General features: G+C 36.7%; 1 protein-coding gene across 1 annotated transcript; it reads left to right on the top strand.

The window, feature by feature from the left end:
• Nucleotides 1–4,027: 4,027 nt before the first annotated feature.
• Nucleotides 4,028–13,591, top strand: LOC135708081 (TWiK family of potassium channels protein 7; the record flags this gene model as incomplete). Its single annotated transcript, XM_065230026.1, has 7 exons — nt 4,028–4,143; nt 11,622–11,783; nt 11,842–11,965; nt 12,294–12,461; nt 12,566–12,763; nt 12,828–12,943; nt 13,001–13,591. Coding segments are annotated over 7 exons (1,154 nt in total), but the record flags the coding sequence as incomplete, so codon positions are not given.
• Nucleotides 13,592–13,914: the final 323 nt, after the last annotated feature.

Below are 13,914 nucleotides of genomic sequence, written 5' to 3'. Positions count from 1 at the left end.
TGCGTACCACCAGTACCGCGAGTACTTGAAGGATAAAATAGACCCCATTAGTGGTCCATTAGCCTCTTACCCAGTAACTCCTATCCCTACCTCCTCGTGGTGTCTCCTGGGATATGAGCAACCTTAGCGAAGATCGGGTAACCAACCCCGGTGGGATCTTTGGTCATATGCTGACAGGGAAGGGGGCCCCTAGCGGGTTCGGCCTACACGGCCTGAGCGTCTGTTCACCATGGAGGTGCGGCTCAAACAGCGTCTGACTGGCATCCAGCGGCTGAATAAGAAATGCTGTATTGTGTCAGCTAAATCTAAGATGGCAGCCCCATCTACACAATAACTGAGCGTCTGTCCACCATGGAGGTGCGGCTCAAACAGCGTCTGCCTGGTATCCAGCGGCTGAAACAAGAAATGCTTATCCCCGAAAGCTATACCCAAGATGGCAGCCCCATCACGGCGGATAGGAGACCTTAGGCTAACTACCTACTGTCCCCGAAACTTTACAACTGTTACAGAAACCAATAGAGATTGTTGTCACATTTTACTTTCATATCCCTTCGTTCTCTATTATAATCATGGACAAACCGACATGAAAACCATCACTCTTTATTTCATTGCTTTACAGCGACATAAGTTTGAGTTTGTGATCAAGAAAATCTTATTTCAACCCTTATTGCAGCATCCAATATAAAGGACATTATCAATAGACAAGCCAATTTCTCCAAACCCCAACTCAGTACGAGTTATTGGTTGTGAAGATGCCATGAGATGAGTCATATACACACACACCTATTATCAACTTAGAATTGTAGCTATAAGTTGTATGTGGAGAAAAATGTGGAGAAAAATGTGTATAGCAGTAGTCTAAACGTTTTTTAGTTGCTGCTATTCAAATTGCCTGACAAGCTGAATAATAGTTGTATAAATGCTGAGTAGAGTATTTTGACAGCTTTTGCCTGTAGCTGAATTCACAGTTTTTATGCAACTGCTTTACAGCACGAAACTACAAAAATTAAGCTTATATAGCTGAAAATGTTTCTTGGGATCAAGGGTAACTCAATAATTTCTCGACCAATTTTTGACTTTTCACCGGTTTTTCAAAGCAAAAAGTCAGACCTTTCGAAATATATGCACATTTATGTTGAGATATTTTAATTAAATATGATCTTTATTAAAAACGCATTTTTTTATTATGTAGACGCCGTTAAGGGGACTAAAACATGATTCTTCCCCCTCGCCCTAATACCACTTGTTCTACATGCAATACTGAGGCTTTGTTCAAAATTTTTGCTAAATCAGTCCACATTTACCTATTTGGTGCTATTTTTTCGAGTCGAAGATTATCTAGTTTGATTATTCGGAAAGCTTAATTCCTTTAGCTTTACGGAGCCGATAATTCATTGTTCATTGATTGTAACAAAATTAACTAATTTTTATGTCTAGTAGGAGATGAGCCGAATACTCGCGGCTTACCCGAGGAGGGTACATTACCGATAAATAGGATCAGAGTAGGAGCTTAAGAGTGGGGTTTCATTGTCTCATCAGAGCGTTGTCGCCAGTATGAACGGTAGTGCGTATCTAGATTCGTCTGACGTTAAATCGGCTATGGTGACCACTGGACAAAGATGAGACTCATCGAGACGGCAAACAAAAACTAATAAAGAAGACAAAAACGAGCTGAAGTTTAAAATGTATAAAGAAACATCATTTTCAAAGCTTTGGCGCTAGGTGGCGTTGCAAACGCCCCAAACTTCACCAAACCCAATTACATGCTTAATTGTCGAAGACCGAGACGGTCCGAGTTCCTCCCTGAAAAGTTATTAGCATTTTATTAAAACGATGTCACCAGCAGTGATATTCTGAACTAAAGTGGCTGAATTGTTCCTTTTTAGTCTTAACATGTGTCGATCAAACATCAACAGAACAGAGCTTGTATCCTACCGGTAAAAGTTCCAAATCAAGAGCACACAAAAATCGATACCAAGATAGCAACAAGCAAACGTGACGCAAAATCATGAAAAGAGTAAAATGTATATTAAAAATCGTCGGATGTAGATACAAAAACCGGCTTGGCGATTGTTTAGACTGCAGGAGCCATTAATGCTGTCTCCTAAATAAATATAAATATTCATAAAAATTAACATAAATATTTTATAACATAATCACACGTCCAAAGGGTGCAAACAGGTGTACAGCATTCGATTTCTAAAATTTGCATAACAACTTTTACCAATGGTGGTGAATGAACCTTAAAGTTTAAACCCTTTGCGAGGAGCCTCGAAATGTGTATGAATGTCTTTCTATCTTGGCAAGAATGTAATTAAATATTATTCTCCAACAAACGTTCATCTTAAGTCGATTGGACTGGAATGTATTGAAACATTTATTTAGTAAAAGATTTTCCGTTTGTTCTACACTGAGCATCTAAGGAAAAACAATATCATTTCAGAGGCATCGAATTCGATTCTTAGAATTTTTCTCGACTTGGTTTAGAGGTTTTGGAAATTTTAAGTTAACAACCTGTGGAAGTGCTCAAAGATCACTATGTTGTAGGTAGACGCAAAGTCCCAGTTGGGTCGCAATACTCAACTCAAGAAGAGGAAGTAGCATAGACATACTGTCTCCAATTCACTTCCTCAACATTTGGTACATTACTTTCATTCCTATATTACCATAATGAAGAAATTGTGTCTGTGGTGAATCACGTCGAGATACTAATGTTCTACATTCAAACTTGTTTCACATCAATTCGCTTGATCGCAGAGATAACTAACATCATGTCACAAATATTTCACGTTGCACCTCAATATTTTTTTTTTTATTTGATCCATCATTCTTGTAAGAAACCAGTAACTTACACACCTAGATGTAACATACTTTCATGACACCAAAATACCTTGTCTTGCAGGAAGATGAAATGTCTTGTTTCTTTTCGATTGTGTCTGGTCGTCGGGAAAAAATCTTCTCCCCTACTTAATTCACATTTACTTTTCTGCCTTCACAGTTCGAAACGACTAATGATGGTACTGATGATGGTGTTGATGATGATTAATAGATGTGTGACTTGAATGCAGTGTATCGGATTTTCTACTGCCCGTTCCATTTATTTCAAGCAGATGGTTTTGGGTTTTTTTTTCTCCTCTCGTCATTAACATGTTTATGAAACGCTAATTTAGATGGTCGGAAGATAATGTTTGCTTAACGATCGGATCATCCAAACAAGATGTATGCTTTTACAGAGCATGTGTTTGGCGATGTTTTACAATTATTTTTTAACATGTTTTGATTACATCTTGCCTTCCTTGAGCTAATATAAACGATTCTGATAAAAAAAAACTCAGTTATTGAAAGCAGCAATAAATTGAAAATAAATTTCGAACTATATAGATTGAATGTCTCTCTTATCCAAAATTTCCTAAAAATATCAATTGTTGATAGCGCCTCTCAGGAAGATGAATAACTCAATGATTTTCTACATAAATGTTATTAACTCACGGCTATCAATACTATATTATTGGTTTTAAACTATGTTACGATTTTTTCAACTATAATTAATACTGTCGAGTCTAAAAAAAAGTAGAAGAGGTCATTCTCTGCTTGACCGTCAAGCAGTTTAGTTCGGTTTTCACTCTCACTCCCTCGAATTTTTCGTAAAGGGTGAACACTAACCGCGGTGTTTTGTGAAATATCGTCTGGCCCTACCACCCTACCGTGTTGATGCGGCTGCTTCGTTGTCGACGGGGAAACGACCCCCATGGCATCGAAAAAGCAGCTGACGAACAATTGTTTGCCATCCACAAAAAAAAAACCTTTACCCAGAATCAACCTGGCCTCAGAAGGGTGCTGGAATATACGGGTAGAACTTTCCTGCTAACCCCAAGGGCGCCAAATTCCAGTGCTTTCGCCACTTGCACTCAACACCAGCAAGAGCATCGAGTTCGTTGAATTCCTCAACGAACGAAACATTGATATCGCCATCATCGCCGAAACGCATCTGAAGTCCGAGATTAACGTCTTCCTTACCGATTTCCAGCTTGTGAGGCTGGATCGAACCAGCTCCGGGGAGGAGTGGCCATCGCTCGGAAGAACATCTACTGTCGGCTGCTGCCGAGCTTCCGGTTGAAGACCATCGAAGCCATAGGAGTGAAAGTTTCTGCCTTACTGCCCCAAAAAAGTCAACATTAAGGACGAGTCGGTAGCAGACCTGGTAAGGGATAATGCAATAAAAATGGCACCATCCTGTACAATGACCTGCAGAAATCGCAGTACAACATCTTGAGTCTGGACACTCTTACCCGGTTAAGTAGGTCTGGTGCACACGCCACCATCGACGTCTACATCAGAAACTTAGCCAACAACATCTTGCAACCTGTGGTTTACCAAGAACTCAGCACGGACCACTATTTGAGGGTGGTCGAAGTGGGTTCCAGATTCGGTAAACAGATTCGAAGCATCCCGTAGGCAATTGCAACAAATTGTCCAAAATTATCCAGCTACCGAAGTTGTCCCTTATTAAGGAATAATATCGATTTATGAGGTGACAGCACCCATTAAATCCACACAAAAAAATAAAGGCTGCTGGTGTCACTGGAGTGGTTTACTTCGAATTGAAAAACTTGAGTGTGACATAATATATGCATCACCAATTGCCATGTGACATAACATATGCATCACAAATTGCCAATTGTTACTCACCACCCAATTGTTGTACACTTCAAATTGTTTACTGTGCAGCATTATGGCCATGACGTTTACCGTGCATGGTGACATGTTGATCGTTTATCAACTGCTGAATGATAAAAATTGTTCTTTTGAAATTCAGTATTATAAATATTGATAATAAACTTGTTTTAAATATTGTTGGTATTGTAGGGTTAACTACCCCATTTCCGGCCTATTAAGCACAACCCGCACTTAATCTTTCTTAATCTAGCGCAGTTTAGCACCAAACGGAATGTTATTATTACTGATGGCTTCCAAATATATTTACCTTTCCGTATGTACCGTAAGATTTGATAAAGAGAAACCAATCGTTGAGATATTGTCAAAAGTCTAACACTGCTTCTTGACGCCAAACTCGGCCTACGGATTTGAAACTCGGCCTAACGCATTGAAACGCCAATGAATTCACTTCGGCCTATCGGATGAAGATAAAACATGATTCGGTCGGAGCGCTTCTTTTGTTTTTGGGAATAATGGGTGCAAACTTTCATACCACGCGTTCTCATTGACTTTGTTCGGTAGATTATTATCTAAAGCATCGTACCAAACGCATAATTGACTTGTTAACTCTGAAATCATGGATTTATTTTTAGTTTTCTGCTTGATAGGCCTGAACTGGGCGATTAGGCCGAAGTAGTTCTCTACCCTACATATGATTTCAGGTGAATTCAAAAAATTTCAGCAAATAATCTTCAGTTGAAAAATAAGCTAAATTCAATTAACTTAAGTAATCTTTACATGACAATGTTCATTATTCTTTTATCCAACTATCTATTGCAGTACATCCAACAACCATGTAAAATTTAAAATAAAAACATAGATGTCCAATAATTAGATCGTATTTAGACCTGGGGGGGGACGTGCTGTCAAATCAGCCTACTGATCATTCTTGTATGAAACTGGTTCCAAACGCAAACGAAGATTTCTTAAGCAAAGGCAACCTCTTAAACTCGTTAAATAACAAAAAGCGTGTGCTTAACTGTGCAACATTTGGAATAATACCCTAATTTGATTAAGTTTCTTCAGTGGAGTAATGTGACCCCCAGTCATGCTTGGCATGCACAGTTGTACTCACCAACTGCTCATTTGTAATTGATAGATTATGATCATAGCTTACTATAGATATGCAAAGAGTAGGTAACATTTCAATCAACACCAATGTATTTTTACACTTTATGTTCGAGATGTGCAGCGATGGAGAAGGAGGACTGATAAAATAAATTATGATATATTAACAAAATTGGAAGTTCGCAATCAACGGAACATCACATAGGAATTGCATGAGTGTCCCATATGGATAGGAAATCAAGCATAGATAGGACTTATATACGACTGTGTACCTAATTGTTCATCATCCAAATAAATATTTTCAAACACTTGGATGCTTAATTTTGGAAACCCACTTCACAATCGGAGAGTATTTTCTAAAAAAATAATCGCCCCTTTCATCCTGTTATTGTCTGGGAATATTTAGCATTCATTATTTAGTTTTCTAAAAATAAACAACCACCCACTCGCCGCAATGGCATCAACAATCGTGCGGTCGCTCACCACGTAAGAGTCAAGCAACTACAAAACGGATGAAGAATATGATGGGTTATTCACGAAGCAAAACAATAATAAGAAAATAAAGTAGGTGGGTACGGATCGTACAGATTCCCTAGAGAAAATGAGGAACGTAAATAATGTTTATACTTGCACTAGCTGTAGTCTGTTGAGCAAAACTAACACGATGGTAATTTTAAAGTTAAACGTGAAATCCATTGAGTTAAGGTCCGGACCGAATCAAAATTGTTATGATACGATGCGACAAACTCGGCGACAAATTTGAAACTTAGCTCATTACTCTCATATTTGTAATTTTTTTTTGTTCACAATCACATAAAATTGTTAATGGATCTGGAATTATCATTACATCTAGAAGATTCTAGTTGACCAACATGTTAATTTTCGATGATCGGCTATGTGACATATGTGATTCAATGATTCAATGATTTTGAAAGATTTTGAACGTCAATTTCTTGTGGAATAAGAATAAATCAGGTAAACTATCAGCAGCATACACCGTTCGAAAAATTCATGTAAATTTCTGTGAGATAGGTATAGCGTACATAAAATTAACGCTAGATTTGGCATAAATTTACGCGATATTTCGTGTAAATTTAAGCGCAATATCGCATAAATGAGCAATGTTGTATGCAAGCTTGTAAACGATTTCGCTGTTTATTCCAAGTATAGCTCAAAATTAAACGATTTTTTTCTGTGTAGTGTATAGGCGCTTTTCACATTTTTGTCTAGAATTTTTGTTTTGATTACGACACCCAAAAATAATAAGGTAACGGTATCTTACCTTGGGCTATGTTTCTAATTTGAGCCTATAGATATGACTATCTGTTTTTTGTTAGTAATTGAAACTAGAACTACCTCTCACCCAGCAGGCCTGAGTTCAATCTCAGTCGGCGCCGCCGGGATTTTTCGAGGCATAACATTTCTGATCTGACTTTCGGAAGGGAAGTAAAGCCGTTGGCCCCCGGTTCATAAGTTGATGGGTCGATAGGTAGGGTCCAGATGTGGTAGCTGCCTCCCTGGCGTTGGTAACATTGGTGCTCAGCACGGAAAACAAGACCGACGGAAAACAAATCAAGGAAAAAAAAAAGAAACTAGAACTAAGACGTATTAAAAATGGTTAATATGAGTCCAAAACAAAATGCTTATTCTGTCTTTTTAGAATGATTAAAATTTTCAGACAAGTTGCTGTACTTTTGCTATAGTCCTAAAATGGGTACATAGGTCGAGATTATATTTCGTATAACTTCGTGTTTAATGTGGAACATCCACTCAAATCGATTGATCGTGCACCCGTGAGTCAAGCGACCCACTTTGAATGCATGTACGTATATAAACGATTGCACTCTATACAGAGATATACTAAATTTCATCAATTAGTCGTTCAAATCGTCAATCTGATAACGACATGCAAATTAAAATAGTCGTAAAACGGTACGCCTGGCGAATTACTGCATACGTACAGCTTGTACGCTGCTCTGTCCTCAACGATAAATACCCAACATACGTGGAATTTCTCAATGAATGGTGAAACGTAAAGTGGGTTTAAATCAAGCCAATGTGTTTTACAAATGTTTTAAAATCACCTTGACATTTCAAGATTTATTTCTGGATGTAGGGCAGATGAACCAGTCATGACTAATGTGGTGAGTTTTTCCTTGCAAAATTCAACTGCGTAATAATCACCGATGAGTTTTTCGGATCGAAAATGATGTTATTAATTGTTTTTAAGTTATTTTTTGCATTATTCACATTTACAAACTAACAAAATATTCATGAGCATGCCATCAATCGACGATTTACCGGTTTTTATGAATTTTGAGCTGGAATAATTTGTTGGAATTGTAAGTGTGAGCACGTGAAAATGCAAGAAAATCTCAAGCATGAGAGTTTGTTTGCTCAGAAGTGTTCAATTAATTAGGTGAGAATGATTTCCAGAATACTGAATGGAACACACCATAAAAGTTATGTATAGCCAACCCTATTCAGAAATTATTCTTAAAAGGCTATGTTAAATCTATAAAAATTGTAATTTTCTCCGGTTTTTTAAACACATCTAAGAAAACTGAGTTTCTTCGGTTAAAACTTGACGTTTAAGAATGTTTAGCGAATAATCGGTTCAGTTTACCGAGTTTTCCCGATTTTCACGTACCGATCTCGAAAATATCGCTACTTTAACGGAATTTTTGGTTCCGCCATCTTTCCTATCCGTCATATTTATCCTATTGTAACCAAAATTCGGGTTTTTACACCTGACAAAATATGTTTAAACGAATTATTCGGTTTCTCGATTGTAACAGAAGTGGTTCGGTAGAAAATTTAACCGAGTTAGGTATAATTTTCTAAGTGTGCTTATTAAATTTATTTCCGATATAACCATCAAAAGTTCAATATTGTCTTCTTATTGCATATGATGTTTCTGATTATATATTCAAAGTTTCATATTTCTTGAACTTGATCGTGATTCAAAAGATTAACATTGTTGGTCACTATACCGGAATCGATTTCAGGGAAAAGGCCAGGTCTCGCTAGTTTCTGAACAGATCTTGGATTTGACCAGCATTGAATTAATAATTGCTTCTAGTATATGGAAAAACAAATGAATTCAATTATATTTTCATACCAGAAAAAAATCAAGCGATGATAAAAATAAGTTTTTGACATACTCTCCAAAAATCTGGAACATCCCCAGTCCACAAATTTTCTAATTTATTAAAACTTCTATAAATTTATCTTCAAATGAATCTGGTTACATCGATATTGGTAAATTTTTCGAAAAGTTAATGCTATTTAAATTTTAACAAAACCTTGCCTATCCCGATCATTTCGTCTATCCTCTGTAGATCCCACGTACTAAAAAATAATGTAAAAGGAATAAAATATACTACAACGTTTTGGTTTAGATTCTTATTTCTAGTTTTAGTTTTTTTTATTTTATTCATTTGTACCGGCAAAGGTAACTGGAAAAAAATGCCTTCTAACTCTTCTATTTTTTCACAATTATTATACTCTTGACACCAGCCGGGTAAACCTCAGTTGTAATACAAACTAAATTATTGTTTTAAATTTTCCACCGTAAATCAAAAGACCCAAGCTGGGAGAGAGAGAGAGATTTTGTTTCTTCAATTAATACGATATTTAAAGACAAACTGGAAGGAACATGCTGCTTCCCAAGTAACATTTAAAGTTTTATGAAATACTACAAAGCAACTATAAAACAACATTCATAAAACTCTGGTCAAGGCTATTTTGTCATTAATGCATCCACCAAAACCTCATTAAGACTAGAATATGTCTAGTTGGCCCACCCTGGAGAAGGTTCTGAAGGGTGTATTCTCGAAGCTCTTCAAGATTGATCTACTGCAAAAGGTTGTATGACGAACGCATTGATAACCATTTGAAAGCTACAATAAAAGCTATTTAGCAACAATAAAAACCCTTTCCGAGCCATTTCCCCTAGCCGCATGCTGAATCCACTAGGAAAGCATAAATCAAGATAGAAAAGGATTTATGAATCCGATCTTATCAAAATAATGAAAATAGAAACTGATGGTATAAAAATCTTGTTGAATATCCAAATTTATTACAATAGTTCTCATTAAGTGGCCTAGTTTTAAGTGCCGCATTAAATTTTATGTGAAATGTACGTGAAAACATCGAAAAAATTAAGTCCACCCTCGTAAAACGTCGATTTGACTAATTAAATATTTAACATAGAAAAAAAAATATATTCTTCAGATCGAGCTTGGCCGAGACTTTCTTTTTATTATTTTCGCATTTAAATGTTTGCTCATTGCTAAATTTACCAAAATATAGTTATATCTAAGAAAATATTGATTGAAAATCGAAGATTGTAAAAAACAAGCAATCTAATTGTAACATGGCGGTGGCATAAAAGTTGATTTTCATGGGTCATTTGTGAAAAAGTTGTTTTGCTTTCAAGAATTCCTTGACAAATTAATAAGGGTTTAAAATGCCTTTTATGAAGAAAACTTGCAGGCTGAATTGTATTTATCTAAAGCCATTTTGCTTGATCCTAACCCGTTCCGATTTATGGCAGCATTTATGGAGTCAAAGTTGCTTGCAAAAAGTTAAACGTCAAAGTTTGTTTATCTTTCGATAGTTGCGCTGTGAGATCCAGGATTCTTCCAGGCGGTTTTCTCCCGATGGATTGGAAGCAGTTACTCAGATAGTTTGCGATACTGTTTTACAACATTTCGCATGTCGAACAGCTGGAAGTGCAATCGTTCCCGAAAAAGATCCCCTTCTTCCGGATGGTTACAGAACTGCACCATCCAACGATGCAGGGATGTACGTTTGAATGAAATTTTCAAAGATTTGATTCTAAAATCGCTGCTATGGATCGGAAACCAGCTAATCTCCGCTCACGAACAGTTTCAGTGGTTTGCTGTCGGTTGATACTTCGCAAGATCTGGAGAAGGCTGGTATGTGTTTTAACTTTCGACAATGTTTTATGGCACCGCTCAGTTTACTCTTCTCCGCCAGATGGTCAGTCTTTGATGGTGTGCTGATTCTTCTAAGGAAGTAATTTTTTCTGAAATCGACTTGAATTTTTCATCCTACTTCGTCTATTCTATGAGATTTCCTTGTCATAAAATTGGCATTTATTAATTATGAGGAACCATCTTTTAAGCTCAATTTGTAAACAGAGTAATTGGGGAGTTAATGATGCACTTTAAAAAGCCTAAAAAGCAACAATAAATGCTTTTTGCTCTAATGCAAACCCAAATGATTTTATGGTTGCTTTTATAATGATAGAACACGTTTATAAAGTATTTTATCAAAACATTAATAAACAATTGCTAATGACGTTTATGCTTGAATTACAGAACAGTTTTAAGGAGGGATTGATAACTGTTTTAAATTTATTTTTAAAACAAGACAGTTTTTGACTTTCTTGCAAGACTAAAAAAGGTTTTTACAACAACAAAAAGGTGAATTACTAAGCAGGAATGTTTTACACTCTGAAATGCTATACTTAAACTAATTGGATTGTTCATTGTCGTTATAAAACCATCATAAATCAGAGTGGATGCTAAATGGTTACTGGATTGTTACTTGGGTTATAATGCTGTTGCAGGTTGCAGGTCAGCAATGGTGCTGACGTTTCTCGCATTTTCAAAACTAATTATCAATTTCCTGATTTGCAAGCAGACATTCAATTGCGACGTTTCAGTTTATGCATTTGACTTTTGTCCTGCTGAATATTAATTGGGCCAACGTGTGTACCATTGAAACCGAGACAGCAGTTTTACTTTGATTTGATTTACATTAACTGTATGAGTAAACTTCATTAATACGTTGCAATGCATTTACAGATATTCAGGGAGCTAGAACTACCGGCGGAAGTGGCCCGAATCAAAAGTCTACGAGAGTCATTGGTAGAGCAACGTGAACAATTTATCTATTCCATCGTTAACAATACTGACGTGAGAAATCTAGAGACATTGTTCTCATTAGAATTAGAGAAATACGAAAAGGTAAATTAAATCAATTTAAAATAAAATATGTCGAATACTTAATAACTAATCAGCGTAGGTTGTACAAGATGCCGCCCAGGGAGGTATTTCTATAGATGTGGGTAATAACTTTCCCGTAGAATCGGAAAAATGGAGCATTCTACAGGCCGTCTTCTTTGCCTCAACTGTACTTACAACGATCGGTAAGTATGATGAATGACAAATTTGATAGGAGTCTCATATAAATATGTCTTGCAAAATCCTAATAAATTATGCACGCTTTGAAATACATACATCCAATTTATCGCCTCATATATCGTCTATGGTAAACCTAATTAATTACCACACTGTATCGTAAACGTAATTCATTGCCGTTGGCATCTTACTTCAAGTGGAATCAAACTAAACGAAATTGGACGACCTGTCCTGATGCACGCCAAATGCTGTCTTGTTGGTGTTGTTTTTCCTAATTTTTCACTGGTTTAATTACTCGTTTAATTTAACTTCAACATGCTGTCGCATGTCTACCAGGTTATGGAAACATCGTACCAGTGACGCCATGGGGACGCATCTTCTGTATACTATTCGCACTAATCGGCATCCCACTGACGCTTTCCGTGATCGCCGACTGGGGACGGCTATTCGCATCGGCAGTTTCCACCCTGGGAAAACACTGGACATCCATTTTACCTATTGCAAGTAAGTGCCTGCAATCAAACTTTTCAAATGTTTCGATGGAACGAAACCAGCGTTAACAAATTAAAACCACTTGTGTCTCTAATAATTTATAATTTTCACTGTAGGGTTTTGTCCTGACGCTGGAATTAAGATGTCCGACAAAAAATGGCTGTACGCAGTTGGTGCTGTTTGTTTCCTAGGCGTTTATCTTGCCGCTGGAACTGGCTTACTTCTTTTGTGGGAAGAAGATTGGAACTTTTTCGATGGGTATTATTTCTGCTTTATCACCATGACGACGATTGGATTTGGTGATCTTGTTCCAAGTATGTATCGCAATTTTTGTATGAATTATTATCAAACTCATGGAAACGTTTGATTTGATAACAGGCAAGCCAAACTACATGCTATTATGTACCTTATACATTTTGGTTGGGTTGGCACTGACTTCCTCAATCATTGAGCTTGTTCGTCGACAGTATGCACAAAGTTGGCAAAAATTGCAAGTAAGTATATGTTCATTCTATTCCGTAATTGTTGTTAAAAAAATCATTAAATCCTAGGCTTTATCTGGTCCCCTTGCTGAAACACTGCGACGTCTGGGAGAGTCGGCAGGCACTGGAATTGATGTCACAGCACTGCACAATGATTTGAGACGTGTTCTAACAATCGTTTCAATGCCTCGACGGCACGGAAGTAAAAAGACCGATCCTAGTGAAATGGCTGCACTGGAAGCAATTACCAATGCGATACTGCAAGATATCAAAGAGAAACAGGAAAGTAAAGAACCACCGAAAGTTGTCCAGATCGTCATCTATGAATCGTCAGTTTAGATAGATATTTGAGTGGCAAGCACGTGGTTGAAAATTATTATACACGCCGACGACACCTTGTAACACGGATGAGATGAGAGAGATGCCGTCCATTAACGAAACCAGTTTAGGCGCGACACTGTAGAATGTTCCCAGATCATCAATAAAAAGTAAGAATAATAATCTAAACTCACGCATAAATTAAAAAAAAACGAAGGACAGTAATTGATGACCATTCTGATAGCGTAACCCGAGCAGGAATCGATAGCTTATAGATAACAAATGAATATCTTAATGTGGTATGATAACAGATTTTGGTATTCTTGTGGTATAAAACCTTGTTTTGATATTATTCAGTTATCGAAATATTTTATAAAATATCAAATGAATACCAAAATAACAAAATGTGATCTTTCAGTCAGTCAGTCTTTTTTGTCAATAACACCTAAAAGAGTTATTGAATTGGTATTAGAAGACCTTCAAAATAACTAACTATGGTATTCTGGCATCTAAAAAAGCGTCTGTTATCCGTTTGTTATTGTAATACCTAAATTATTTATTAGTTCGTTATTCGTAGAATATTTTTTAGGTATTATTTTTGGTATTTTACCTCTTATGTCAGTCTCACTAATACCATATTTAGGTTGCCAGTTATGCTATTTTCA

This window comes from Ochlerotatus camptorhynchus, unplaced genomic scaffold, assembly GCF_037179485.1.
Source record: "Ochlerotatus camptorhynchus isolate MF236.1 unplaced genomic scaffold, CSIRO-AGI_Acam_v1.1 ptg000326l, whole genome shotgun sequence".
In the NCBI taxonomy this organism is placed as follows: Eukaryota; Metazoa; Arthropoda; class Insecta; order Diptera; family Culicidae; genus Ochlerotatus; species Ochlerotatus camptorhynchus.
The sequence above is the reverse complement of the archived record's forward strand: the minus strand, read 5'-3'. Positions and strand labels throughout refer to the sequence as shown.